Source organism: Mus caroli, chromosome X (genome assembly GCF_900094665.2).
Source record: "Mus caroli chromosome X, CAROLI_EIJ_v1.1, whole genome shotgun sequence".
Lineage (NCBI taxonomy): Eukaryota > Metazoa > Chordata > Mammalia > Rodentia > Muridae > Mus > Mus caroli.
Window position 1 is genome coordinate 94,695,293 of NC_034589.1, and position 15,328 is coordinate 94,710,620.

The 15,328-nt window shown below is 42.2% G+C and overlaps 1 protein-coding gene across 1 annotated transcript in view; it reads right to left on the reverse strand.

Moving 5' to 3' along the window:
* Nucleotides 1-1,474, reverse strand: part of Awat2 (acyl-CoA wax alcohol acyltransferase 2) — a 10,223-nt gene extending 8,749 nt beyond the window's left edge. The window contains exon 1 of the mRNA XM_021153920.1: nt 1,344-1,474. Within this exon, the coding sequence (XP_021009579.1) occupies nt 1,344-1,428 (85 nt within the window). The 5' untranslated portion in view covers nt 1,429-1,474. The remainder of the gene's footprint in view (nt 1-1,343) is intronic.
* Between the last annotated feature and the right edge of the window lie 13,854 nt (nt 1,475-15,328).

Sequence of the window (15,328 nt, forward strand, 5' to 3'; positions counted from 1 at the left end):
GTTCTCCTTGCACTTGTCTTCCTGTGCTATGGCAACCCCTGAAGCTACATTTTGCAGTAGACAATTGGCTGTGCCTGTACCAATCTGAACAATAGAGTCCACAGTGAGCTGAGCCTCCTATCAATGGGGTTTGGTGCATTTAGTGTGAACAAGAAAATAGTCTCGCTAGACTGCCAGTCTAGTGTGCACCAAGCTCCACACCCAACCTCCCAATCTGCAGGGAGCAGATGCAAAAGACAAAGAAAGGGACTCTCAGGCAAACTGCTAGCCTTTGAGAGTTCAATGACAGTACAGCTCTTCCATTCCCTAGCTGTGTGAGCTTGGGCAGATCACTTCTACTGCATGGAATTCACCTCTTCAATTATATAATGCATATTATTAGCCACATAAGGTGATTAGACTAAAGAGGCTAATATAAGTTAACTAATACTATGTGCTTGTTATTTAGCATTACATGTGTAGCCATCATTATGACTTAAGATTAGCATCAGTTAAAATGAAAGAATGCATATAAAAATAGTTGGGGCAAAATAATATAAATGGTTCTGGTGACTAACTCTACCCCTCCCACTCCGTGTCTTTAGTCTGGTTGTTGGTAGAGGTAAGAAATGACTACTGTACTACTATTCATTGGCATGCCATTGTACCAGGTTCATATTCCCAAGGCCTACCTCTATTCTTCATTCCCAGAGTGCTGACAAAATCAGTAAACCCATGCCCTTGACTCCTGTCAGTATTCACATGAACGACTACTGTTCAAGCAAGAACTTTTTTCAGGCCCCCTCCAGCAGTGATGGTTATTTCTGGTATAGAACACCAGGACCAACGTATACTTTTTATGAAGGATCAATGGTATAGATGTTAAAAAATGGTAGATACATGGTTAAATTCCTCTGGGCAGCAAGTTTCCAAAGACCCCTCTGCCATCAAATTAACTCATCACAGTTTGCTTGATTTCCTGTGGTTGCAGCCACATTCCTCCTCTTGGCTTGCTTCAGTGAATTTGCTTACCATGTCTCCATAACCTGGCCTCTGCACTTCACTGTGGACCTTGTGGTGCTCACTAGACAAATCTAAAGCAAGGCACACACACACACACACACACACACACACACACACACACACACACCTGCACAGACACATGCACATCCATGTAGTCCTTCATGCACAGATACCACAAATACCCTGCCCATGTGGGGGGGGGGGCACAGGACAGAGTAAACAACTGTTCGAGTTTGCCTCGGACAACACAAAGTTTGATCACTGAGCATCATACTACCCTAAACCCTTCAATACCAGGCAAACCCATGTAGCTGGCTGCCCTGAGTAACTTGAAGACTCACCTATAACCAAGGCACTGAGGGCCCACTGGAAAAGAGCAAAGACCTCCATGGCGGTCTTGAGGTCCTTCTTGGTGGGCCAGAACATGGTGCCCAGAATCTCAGGAGTTCCAGGTAGACGCTGTTTGGCTGTCCAGCCCTGATTGCTCTGGAGCGTGCCATGTTGTCTCTCCTGGTCTTTCTGCTCCAACTGTTGCATACTCCCCGCCCCTTGTCCCACCCTTCCACAAGACTGCAGGGCCTCCTACCGCCTCTGCTTGTCCAATTCCTTCCAGCTGCCTACCCACCTGCACTTTTACCCATTTGAGTTCAACCTGAGTTGGGATTGTGACACCCCCTTGCACACCTGGATAGTGGATAGATCCCTGATGTGAGAAGTGAGTGGGTGAGACAGGGTAAGAGAGCAACTGCCAAGGCCAGTCTGAAAATAGGGGAGCTGTGGGTAGGAAGAAATCCTGGACTCAGATAAGAGAAACTCAGTGCCTACATCTCTGTAGGTCCAAGTGTTGATGATCTTGGTAAGGGCATAGCTGGAAGGCTGACCAGGTCATAGGCTAGGTCTAGAAACACCTTCAGCCTTCAGGGCATTGCTCACAGTAAAGATAGCACATGTATAACTGTGGGCAGATAGTGGGTGCTGAGCAAAATTCTTACTGAGTAGTTCTACAAATGTTAGTACATACTATGCAAAAGTTGTCTATCATGAAAAATCAGAGCACTCGTTGCTTCTGCTAAGAATGACTGAGAAGTAATTTGATGGAAATTGGGGGAGGGACAGTAATATTCTCAATATTTGAATGGGGGGGTGCAGAGCTCACAAAATGTTTACAAACATTTGTTGTTCTTATAAAGGACCACGGTTCAATTTCCAGTACCTACACGGCAGCCCACAACTATACATAACTCTAGTTCAAGGGGAGTCAACACCCTTTTTTGAACTTCTTGGGTAGCAGGCTTTCAGAAGGTTCACAAACATACATGTGACCAAAGCACTCATGAACATAAAAATAAGTAAATACTTTTTTGTTTGTTTGTTTGTTTGTTTTTCAAGACAGGGTTTCTCTGTATAGCCCTGACTGCCCTGGAACTCACTTTGTAGACCAGGCTGGCCTCGAACTCAGAAATCCTCCTGCCTCTGCCCCTCGAGTGCTGGGATTAAAGGTGTATGCCCCCACACCCGGCAAGTAAATACTGTTTTAAAATATTTTTTAAAATACAATGAATAACTCAGGCTGATGAGATGGCTCAGCAGATACAGGTGCTTACACCAAGGCTGGCAAGCAGAGTTCCATCCCTGGGACCCATGTGATAGAGAGAACTGGATCCTTTCAGTTGTTTAAGTTGACTTCCATACATATGCCTTGGCATGCTCAGGTCCCATCTCAACACAATAAATGACTGCAATAAAAAGTGCTCTTTGAGGGGGTCGACTCAGGGTTTCTCTGCTTAGCACCTGGAGCTATCCTGGAGCTTGCTCTATAGACCAGTCTCGAACCCACAGAGATCCACCTGTCTCTGCCTCCACAAGAGTAGTCTCTTTAAATGCAGTACATATGGTTACAACTTCTGCATTTTACCACATGTAAATTTTACCTAAAAATAAAAAATATTGAACTTGTGTCAATGCTGACGTGCTTGGGGTGAAGAATATGATGTTTGCAATTTATTTTCAATGTATATAAAGTGTCTCTATGTGTAGACAGAGGGATGTATTGAAGGACCAGTAGATGCCATATAAAATAGATCAAAATCTTGTCTGCTTGTATATGTGCTCTAAAAGTAGATATGTATGTAGTTGCCAACATGTTTGCTATATCTCTCTGTAAGTTTGTGACATCTCCAAGTGTGGATGCAGGGAAGATGCAGTGAAGATGTGGTGAAGATGCGGTGAAGATGTGAGCATGAAAGCATCTCTGTCCAACCATGTGTGTGCTAGATATAAGGCCCAGTAAACTGTGAATGAAGAAAAGTCCTTCTTTAGGCAATATAATTATTGATGGTATCGTATGTGCCAGGCACTGTTCTACACAGTTGGGCTGTATTCAAGAAATAAAATAAACCAAAACAAATTAATACTCTCATGAAGTTTGCATTCTGATGAGGGATGATAAATGATTGAAATTAATTACCTAATTAGAATATAAGGTGATATAAGTTAGAGCAGAGAACGAAAGATGCAGACTACTGAGTTTTCACAGACTGAGAGGGCTTGGGTAGGAAGAGCAGGGTTTGTAGTTTCAAAATGTGTGTTGTGTAAGGCCATGCTGTGAAGGTAGCACTTGAGCACAGGTTTGAAAGGGATGAGGAAGCAAGTCATGTAGCTAATGATCCAGGCAGAGGGACCAGTCAGCACCTAGCCCTTGAAATAAGGTGTGTTTGGCAGGTTTCCAGGAGCATCAAAAAGACAAATCCTTGACAGGAACTGAAAACCTAAGGTTGGTGAAATCAGTAGGGCTCACACTGAGAAAGGCCTTATAGGACATGGAATGGACTTAGCTTTGCATTCTGACCAGAATGGAGAATTAATAAAGGGTTCTGAGAAGTCAAAGAAGATTGGATTATATTTTTGGAGGGGTAAGAAAGAAAGAGAGGATCTTTGAAGGGCTATTTTTGCTGCAAGCTAAGTTAGCAATAGTGGCAGTGATGAGACATAATGTCTCTCCTAAAACAGAGGTGTGCACCACCTTCCCCTTTATGATGTCCAGACACCTCAAGAGGGAGGTTATAGTTCTGAGTGCCTGCCAGGAGCCTTTCTCTGGTTTAGAGCAATTCTTACATCTGGTCTTAAGTCATGCAGTTCTGAAGGAAGCACACAGGGGATGGTGAGCACAGCTCACCTGCCCGGCTAGATTGCTGGTTCTGTGAAGGGCTGGAGAAAAGGGGGGGATTAAAAAAAGGAATCAATGCCTGTCTCCAAAATAGTCTGAACCCAACACAGGGAGTCTACACTTCATATTATTGGCACTGAAGAGGTGCCATCAACTTCTAAACAGGGAGGGTGACTTGTCTCAAATGCCAGGGATGGGCAACTTTGGAACAAGAGTATCTCTCAGAACTTTGCTACCCCTGTGATTAACAAATGGCTCATCCCCTTCCCCTTTATTGCCTACTTGCAGGACCAGGTCCACTAGTACACAGAGTAAACGACTCCTGGTCTAAGTCCCCTTAAGGGCTTCTGGGGACTTGGCCAGCATAGAAAGACCTGTTGCTCCAGATGGTCTCTTTATTTGACTTACATCATTGTTCAGGGTGGGAGTATATTAGGATCCAGGCTCCTGTCAGGGAAACTTGTTTGATTTGGGTTCTGGTAACATCTTTGAGATAGGTCTCATTGTGTATCCCAGGCTGGTCTCAAACTCACAATCTTTATGCCTCAGCCTCCAAAGTGCTAGGATTATAGATGTGTAGCACTACTACTGGCATGTTTGAGGAACTTTCTGAAACTCTTCCCATTTGGGAAACACTGAGATAGGTGAAGGACAGAATAGTCATAGGAAGGCAAGAATGAGGCTGGCTCACGGACCTAGTGTGCTGGTGCAAAAGAAAAGTCACTGTGATGTCCAAGATTCCAACTTTGTCTCAGTGGGCAGCAAGAAGGCCTTTCTACAAGGACACTGTTAGTGAGAGGGGCCCGTGACAGGTCCTCTGACGAGTAGTAAAGGTTTGTGAAGTATGGACTTTCAACTCTGGGTTTCCAGAGGCAACTGTAGCAGAGAAGTCAAGGGAATGCTGAATAGAAGATTCTGGACTCAACACCCCATCGTCAAACAGAGCACCAAGCTGGAGGTGGTGGCGCACGCCTTTAATCACAGTACTTGGGAAGCAGAGGGAGTAGATTTCTATAAGTTGTGGACCAGCCTGATCTACATAGCAAGTTCCAGGACAGCCAAGGCTACACAGAGAGACTCTGTCTCACGAGAGAGACAGAGAGAGACAGAGACACAGAGAGACAGAGACAGCTGTGTTAATCTGTTTAATGTTGGAATTACATGAAAGGTTGCATTTAACAAAATGGTTGGAGCTGAGTGTTCAGTGATGGCCTTTGGGGTTCTAAAGGAATAAAAATATGTACTTCTTCATTAAGAAGATGTCATTTCAGTTGAGAGCTGTGAGCCGAGTTACCCAGGACACCGACAGGGGCCAATGCCAAAGGCAGTAAGTAGAGACTTGCTAAGAGAAAGAACCACCTGCTGGAAAGGAAAGGTGCATGGACTGAGTGATCGCACCTTCCCTCCAACAAACCGACTCCTCACTCCTGTCAAAGCTGCCTCCCAACACAGTGCACCTCTTCTCCTGACCCTGCTTCCTAACCACCTATTCTGCTCTGGAACCTCTCTGGTCCTGGTCTTACTCTTCTCCTAGCCAAGCTGCTAACACAGGCCATGGAAACAGATGCTCGCTGCCATTTGTTATAAAAATGCCTACATGGATGAAGGCTCAGCCTAGGGGGCACTGAAAAAAAAAAAACCTTTTGGTTTCCTCATTTCTATAGGAGGTACTGAGCAGCAACAGATGGCCAGTCAGTTCGTAAACTGTAAAATGGTATTCACATAGGCTGCTGATGTCACTTTCATTAAGAGAATGAGGGGGAAATAGTGAAGAACATTAAGGAAAGCCCGAAGCTAAAGTATTCCTGTCCCAGAATGGTCTTCCTTCTGAGTGGCATTATCTTGTAGGTGTTGAACACTAAAGAGCTCACACTCACAGTATGAGCATTTGGAATGTTCTATAAGCTCTGCCTTCCTAGCTGTACAGAAAAGGTCATGTGCTTAACTCGGGTATATCCATCCTTATCCTAAACTTCGGAAATGGCCAAGACTTCTTAGGATCTTCCAGTCTGTAGTCCCACCCCTTGGATCGCTGCTCTGCTCTGTGCTCACTGATCCTTAGAAAGTCTGAGACTGCTGTGTTTAGATAATGCACCAAAGACAGAACAAAGGAAGCACCACACCCAAGGCTAACTTGAAGATTTCACTTGGCTTAGAGGTGTGTGGGTCAGGGTTACCTACAGAAGTCTAAGAGGCCATGAAAAAGCTATATCACCTAAAAGTTCCATCCCTGCATGGTTGAAGACTTCACTGAAGGTGCATGGATGAGATCTACCTTCAGTTAACCTACCTCTTACACTCTAGCATCTACTAAAATCACATAGAGCTGGGGGAGGGCAGGAGAGAGTGGTGGCTTCTAGGTGAGGGTTCTTGACCCTCCCATGCCCCCTCCATTACCATAGAGCTAATTATCACTGTATTGTTTATTTCATAGCTATAACTATGAGGCTAAGCATTGTATAGATCACCACGGTAACCCCTGCTCCTTGATAGCTGATGGCCATGGGTGACCAAGAAAGAAAACAGCTATTCTCCAATAGAGCCACAACTTGTCCAGTTGAAAGCCACCACTGGAGGTGTCCTGTCCATGGCCTTCATTGAGCCCTTACTAGTGAAAGCGTTTTTCCTGCTTTGGACTCAAAGACAACCCAGGCCAGTTCTGCTTCAGAACTCTGTAAATGGATCAAAAATAAAACCGATCCTTTCCTTACATACTAATTTTCACTTCACCTAGGCATGGTTACCAAATAAAATACAGGAGACCAGCTAAATTTGAATTTAGGATAAACCATGAGTAGTGTTGTCTGAATATATCCCATGCAATATTCTGGATATATTTGCTCTAAAGCATCACTGCTTCAGGGAAAAATGTATTTCATAGGACATACTTATATGAAAATATTGTTGTTCATATGAAATTTAAATTTAATAGAATTCTATACCTTCATTTGCTAAATTTTGCAATGCTATGTATGATTCAGGGTCATATGATTGAGGCAAGTCACACGCTAGAAGTCACATTGTGGAAGATCCATCTTAGTGGCTTAGGGAGGTTTGCATATCACATGTAATTTCTCAGCTGCCCCAGCGGTCAGGCCATCCCTTATGTCCTGTTGAACAAAGTCTTCAACTGCTCAGGGAGGGATGGGTTGCTCTTGAATGCCTGGCATCCAGCCTCATACTCCTATGCTGCTCGTCCCTAACAAAGTGGGGAGGGCTTTTAGGTATTCTGACTCAAGTGCACTTTTCCATTTCTCCCATTTGGCAAACTAAGAATGATCAGGGACAGAGGCCTGACAAAGAAAACAAAAGATTAATGATGAAGGGGGAAAGAAAGTTCTAACTCAGTTCAGAGGAGCCAGAGTGGGTCCCTGGCAACTTAGAAGGCTGGAGATAGCTATCTCCTCTACTCTGACACACAGGCTGACATAAGTGTTCCATGCCATTCTACAGGTCCTGGTTTTCATCTGTCTGTTCAGTTATAAACTCCTTGAGGTTATGGATCTCTGTTTACTTCACTCATTGTTGCTTTTGTAGTACTTAGAACAGTGTCTGGCACATGGTACAGCTGGCACCTGGTGGTAGAATGAATGAATGAACACAGCAGCTGAAATCTAGGAACACAGTCAGGAACAAGGTTGGGGGTCAGCACAGAAAAGAGGCCTAACAGTACAGAAACAGCTTGTGGCTCTATTGCCCTAGGGAATAGGTGGGAGGATGAGGGAAGAGAAAATCTCCAGTAATTTATTTAAAAGCTTTCAGAGAGGTCAGTTCTCTGTTGCTCAATTACCTCTACCTCCGGATTCAAATCCCAGCACCTACAGCCCAGTAAGATAACCCCTCATCTGCCTGCTAAGACAACTCTCCAGACGCCCAAGCACTGGGATACTAGGACAGGAAGGCATGCTTTCCCCATACCCCTGCTCTTTAGGCTAAATAACATCCTGTACTAATGTCTCTAATGAGGATGACTTAGATATGCCTTCTATATGACAATTTCTCAGTGGCCTTCTGAACATTGTTTTCAATAGCTCCCTGAAAACACGCCTTTGAAGTGGGCTAAAACCCCAGTGCAAACACTCAGGGACCATTATATATCAAATGAATGAAATACTGATTACCATGTCAAACCACCATCACTAAGAGCCTTTGGAGGCCTTCACAGGTCAGGGAGGATGATAAAGTAGTGAGTGGAAGAAAGATGATGTGGGATTATGGTATAGGGAGCAGGAGCTAGGAGGTAGGGACTGGGAGTGTGGCACAGGAAAGGAATTGCCACTTATTCCTGATTTCTTTAGAGACAAGACATCATGGTCCCTTGCAGGACTGGCTCCAATCACCAGCCACCCCCATCTCACCGACTGGCAAAGCTAACCTTTAATCAATAAGGTGGCCTATATTATTTCCAGCACTTCTCGTTTGTTTGTTTGTTTGTTTGTTTGTTTGTTTGTTTGAGACAGGGTTTCTTTGTGCAGTCCTGGCTGTCCTTGGAACTCACTTTGTAGACCAAGCTGGCCTCGAACTCAGAAATCTGCCTGCCTCCCAAGTGCTGGGATTAAAGGTGTGTGCCACCACTGCCCGGCTCCAGCACTTCTTATTAGGGAAGAAAATTTTAAATTCTTTACTATCTACTCCTTATCCAAAGTTCAGTTCAGAGGAAGGCCTAAAGAGCAGACAGCTAATCTATTGCCAGTTATATAGGCAAAGCATGTGCTATAAAGCGTAGGCTATAATTTCAATATGGGTGGGTGTGTTGAAAGAGGAAACTTCAGTGTAGAGATAGAGAAGACATATTGGATACTACAATAATTATGGCTTCCTTAACACAAGAGATGGAGGGTAAAGCTCAACATTGCAAAGCTGGTGTTTTTGACTTCAAGCCATAGAAATAAACCCACACAGTGAAGCTCACCATTTATGAGGATCTCAAGCATCTGTCATCCCCTCTGCATAATATGACAAAGTAATTTGATTGCAGCAGACAAATATGACATACCTGCCCATTGATACTGAGCTATCAAAGCTCAAAAGATTTCTCTTTCATGATCAACATAATGATTTTTCTAAAATAGTGTTAAAATCATTTTAAGTCATGGTATTTCTCTGAAACATTAATGACAGGAAGGGAAGGTGTTTAGCATTTCTATTTAAGAGAAAGAACATAAAGTTGGATGGTTAGGGAGATAGACAGGTAGGACCTAGGAGGGATGGGGGAGGGGAAACATAATTAAAATACATTAAATGGAAAAAGTATAAATTAAAAAAATAGAATAGAAGAAAGGGGGCTGGGAAGATGGCTCAGTGAGTTTGCCTAATAAACTGAGTTCAATCCCCAGGATTCCTGAAAAGGGGGAAAGAGAGAAAATGCTCCCCAAAATACTCCTCTAAGAGTTTGTCCTTTATCCTCTGACAAACTGTCCATGACTTCTGTCATGGCACACACACATCTCACTACAAACAAACAATCAAATAAATAAATAAATAAATAAATGTAATTTAAGAAAGAAAAAGAAAGATAAACTATAAATCCTTTGATGTCCTCACCCTACCATTAAAACTAAACTCCTCGGGGCTGTCGAGATGGCTCAGTGGGTAAGAGCACTGACTGCTCTTCCAAAGGTCCTGAGTTCAAATCCCAGCAACCACATGGTGGCTCACAACCATCCGTAATGAGATTCCTCTTCTGGAATGTCTGAAGACAGCTACAGTGTACTTACATATGATAAATAAATAAATCTAAAAAAAAAAAAAAAAACTAAACTCCTCTACATTGTGTGTTAAACAAACAGAATACGGGCCTTAAGAGTAGAAAGAAAGCAGACCACCGAAGCATCTCAGAATGGGAGGAACGACAGCAATCTTCTCTTTTTCCTACCTATGTCAGGCTTGGAATTGAAAAATATAGTGACCAAAAGCATTAACAGGCATAGACCAAAAGAGCCAAGGAATTACAAAATATTAAACTTACAAGACACAAAATTTGCAGACTAAAACCACCCTACTTCAGGCAAAACTGGAGAAAAACCAGTGGGCCTCCCTCCACCCCACCCCCACATCCATGTCAGCAAAGAGGAATAGAGGAGCCTAGCCTTCTCTTCAGGAGGCTGTATGACATACACCAACACTCTGAATCCTCTGACAGTGTAAAGCCATGGAAGGTACAGTCTGGGGCAGAAACTACCTTTCCTGTAGCTGGATAGGCACCAGCTCTCTTGGATGGATGACAACTACCCATACACACTGCACTGGCACAGACAGGAGGAGCTTACATTTCTGGTCCTATCTAGAAGCAAGCCTCCCTTCTGATGTTGTATAAGAGGGATCTTAGAGTTTAAATTTCACTATCTAAAAACACCACACATTTTGTTTGCAGCACATAGATAAATCAGTCTGGGAACTGACTAGGAAAATTCCCCCTCGATGGATAACTTACATAGTTTCAGAAAGTGCTATGCAAACTTCTAGGTGTGGGTTGATGGTGGTAGTGATGGAAATGATGATCTTGCCTAGTGTTGGATCATACATGCTATAATACCAACCTGCCATGAAAGACTTGCTCACTGGTACAATAACATCATGATGATTATGTGATAGCCAGCCACTTTCTCACTGGATTTGAAGCCTCCATCATAGGAGGAAGACATCTTTGCCTTGTACTGAGAATTTGGTCAAAAGCCTATAGCTTGGGCGGTCATAGGCACAATGGGGGAACCTACTATCATTATCTTGCTAAGTGGTTATGTTATTAAGCTGTCTTTTAAATATTTATGCCTATACCGCTAGATGTGCTGTTCTCAACCCTGGTCACAGAAGTCTGTATTTGTAGTGAGTAGAAGTTAATGGAGAGAGTCTCAACTAGTCAGAGGGATGAGAGTTAGTGAGTGGGTGCTTAAGTCTAAATAAATCACCTATACTAAACACCCTCCCATCCCCAAGGTGCTGGGAACACCATGGAAGAGGAAGAGGAAGGGGAAAGAAAGTAAGAGCCTGTTCATGGAAAGGGGAACTATGAAATGGGCATCACGGCATCATTGGACATCACATGACTATTGCAAATCCAAACCCAGAGCATCTGACTAAAACCTGAAAAATAGCTTGATCAAGTGGCTTAATCAAGCCACTTAAAATTCCAGCATGGATTGGGAAAGAATGCCTCTTAGCTGAGGAGGTATTGGCAGTTGATGACTTCTGAGAAGGGGAATTTTTCCTTGGAGGTATGGTCACTGGTAGGCTGCCCATGTTTCTGTGGGTAACCTCATACACACTTTTCATGTGCATAAGAGCAGCACTAAGTGAACTCAGTTAGATACCGAAAGAAGATGACATGACATTGGGAGTGGGTGCATTGAGGCTGGTCCAAGGTGATGGAATATAGCCTCTCAAGTCATGAGCTGAAATAAGGTTTTCCTTTAGGCCGCTTTTGTCAGGTATTTTATGACAGCAGGGAGGAAAAGTAACTAATGTAAATGCCATACATAATCACTCAAAAACAGAAATTCAGGAGAGTAAATCTAACATGACACATATAGATTTTACAGGCTGAGAATGATAAAGTGGTAATGAAAGAAACCATCAAAAATTTTTATTTGAATAAATATAGGTATGGGCACAGTGTTCATAGGTTAGAAGGATCAAGATAAAAAACATCAACTTTCCTCAAAGGGATTGCTAGACACCTTGTGGTGGTTTGACTAAGAATGGCCCCCATAGACTCATATATTTGAATGCTTGGTCACCAGGGAGTAACACTGTTTGAAAGGACTAAAAGGACTAGGAGGTTTGGCCTTCTTGGAATAGGTATGGCCTTGTTGTAGGATATATATCACTGGGGGTGGGCTTTGAGGTTTCAAAATCCCATGTCAGCCCCCACCCCTGTCTGTCTGTCTATGGATCAGGACGTAGCTCTCAGCTACTGCTCTAGAGCCATGCTTGCTGCCATACTCTCTGCCATGATAATGGAGGACTAACCCTCTGAAACTGTAAGTAGATTCCTAATAAAAGTTTCTTTTATAAGAGTTGCCTTAGTCGTGGTGCCCCTTCACAGCAATCCAACACTGGCTAAGACAAAAATTGGTACCAGAGACTGAGGTATTGCTGTAGCAGGCCTGACCATACTGTTGTTTGGAGGAATATAGAAAATTTGGGGGGCTTTGGACTAGAAAAGCAATTGGATGCTCTAAGTGGGGGCTTACTGTCCATCCTAGTAGGAGCAAGGACAGTGGTACTAGGAATAATATGCACCCATCTCAAGAAGTTTCAGAGGGGAAGAATATAATTGACTGGTCTGGAGGCTATTCTTGTAATGTTTTGGTAAAGAATGTGACTGTGTTTTACTCTTGTTCTAAAAATCATCCAAACACTAAATTGAAGAGTTTAGGATTAATGGCATTGGCAGAGGATATTTTGAGACAGCCTAGTATTGATTGTATCAAGAGGTTATTAGTGGTCATTCACACAAATCTACAATAAAAAGGATCAAATTGAGCAGAGAGAAATGCAAAGTGTATGAGGAGAAAAGGAGAATCAAGAAATATTTTATTGGAGCCCAGTGCTCAAGGAAATAGAAATTTTATAGGAAAGTGTGATAGTAAATGGATTAAAGGGAGTGGTGACCTCAGTGTAAGATGTCACCCAACTAAGCTTCCAACCTGTAAAAAGGAATTTTAAAAAAAGCCTAAGTACTGAAGAATAGAACATCAACAATAGAAAGCAAATGCCACTGTAATTAAAGAAGGAGGCCATGTTTCAACTCCAATGAGCCAAAGAACTTGACAGTTTCAGCCACATGGTCCTGGCTTTATCAAGGAATATATAAGAAAGAGATTGTGCAATCTTCCTCAGTGGCTAAGGAAAGCTGCTGAGGACAGGCTTGAGGCAAGGAAGCACCTGCATGGAGGCTTAGAAAGGCCATTAAGTGAAGCTGTGAAGGTGAAGGCTGGGTTATGTTGGAAACTACCAAGGTCTTGGAGATCCCAGAGTCATGGGATACTTCCCATTTCCTTCATCATGGTAGCAATGTTCTACTATCCACCTCTCTAGAGTTCTTTCCCCTTGTGTATGTTTCCTTTGTCTTTCCTGGTTTCTGTTGTGTATAAGTAGGGTTCTCTACAGGAACAGAACTTATAGAATAAATCTCTGTATATAACATAGAAAGGAGGACTTATTAGAATAGCTTACAGGTTGTGGTCCAGCTAGACCAGCAAAGGCTGTCTCCCAACAGAAGGTCCAAGAATTCAGTAGATGTTTACCCCACAAGGCTGTATCCTTCAGCTGGTCTTCATATACACCAGAATCCTGAAGTAGGCTCTAATGTCTGTGAAGAAATTAGCAAAAGCAGGCATACAAAGAGAGAGCAATCTTCCCTTTCCCATGTCCTTTGTATAGGCCACCAGTAGAAAGTGGTGCCCATATTAAAGGTAGATCTTCCCACGTCAAGAGATCTGGATTAAAGATATATCTTCCCACATCAAAAGATTCTAACTAAAGGAGGGACTTCCCACTTCATATGATTTAATTAAGAAAAAAATTCTCACATGTGTGTCATTTGGGTTTTAGTTAATTCCAAGTTTAGTCCAATTGAAAACCAAGAATAGATGTGACAATATGCCGGTAATATTTTTTTTCAGCTATAAAGAAAAATATTCTAAAATTTACAAAGGGAGTTAAAGGAATTAGATCACTAAAAAAAAATAAAACTTTGAAAGAGAAGATTAAATTTAAAGAAAACTGTTTACCTGATTCTAAAACTTACTACATAATACAATTAATCAAAACTGCCTGGTGTTGGTAAAGGAATAGATTTCCAGATCATTCCTTGTGACAGAGCAGAGTGCCCAGAAACAGACTCACAAAAATATACCAAGCTGATTTTTTTAAAGTATAAAACCCATTCAATGGCAGAATTTTTTTTTTTGGAAGCTATTGGATAGGTCTAGGCAAAACTCCACATCCAAACCTAAACCAATACCAAAGGCCTAAGTTTCAAAACTTAAAACAAAATATGAAAACGAAATCAAAACATATCATGATGGAACTTTAAACCCTGAAGCTGTAAGTCTTTTAGTTAAATACAAAGACAACTTTACCTATCTCAGAGTGTTTTGGAGAATGTTAGTGGTTAAATGCACAGTGTACAAGTGTTCAAACACTATATCTATACTTGTGCTCAAACAGAATGGCTGAGTGACTTCAGCTCCCTTGGTTTTTTTCTACTGAAGAACCTCTGTCTGTTCCCTGAATTGGCTGTATCAATTTGCATTCTTACCAATGATCTGTACAAGCTCTGATTTCTTTATATCCTCCACATTTGTCATCGTTTCCCTTGTCGATAATAGTCATCTTAGTAGGTGTGCTATGGTACTGCAGTGAGATTTAAATTGTGGTTCCTACACAATTAGTATTATGGAGCATTTTTCATGGCCCTTTTGTTATTTGTGTGCCATCTTTGGGGGGGAAATCTCTTTTGGTTCTTTGCACACTAAAAAAAAAGTCAGAACTTTTGCTGTCAATGTGTTACAGAAAAAAAATACCAGATAGATAGATAGATAGACAGACAGACAGACAGACAGACAGACAGATAGTGTCTTTCTGCGCATATGTGTCCATGTGTGTATGCACAGTGTTGAGGATCAAACACAAAGCCTTGTGAATTTTAAACAAAATAACTAACTTATCACTCAGCCAAACCTGCAGTCTCAGATTCTGATTTTTCAACAGATATATACTTTACAAATACTTTCCCCATTCTGTAAAATGACTTTTGGGGTTTGTTAGTTACAAAGGCCAGTAGTAAGTCTCCACACATAGGGTCAACTGACACTCCACAAGGGTACCAAAAGTACACAATAGGGGGAAGACATGAAATGAAGCGCATGCTAGGAGAACTGAATGCCCATGGGCAAAACAAGTAATTTACCCATCATCTTATCCCCAAACCAAAGAGCAAATCAAGACAGAATAAAGATTTAATATAAGACCTTTAACTTTTAAAAACTTCTAGAAGAAAATAAAAAATGTATGACTTTGTCCTTTGTGGTGATTTCTTGGTTATCACACATGCACATACACACACACACACACACACACAGAGAGAGAGAGAGAGAGAGAGAGAGAGAGAGAGAGAATGAAAACAAAAAATAGATAAGTGGGGGTTACATATAG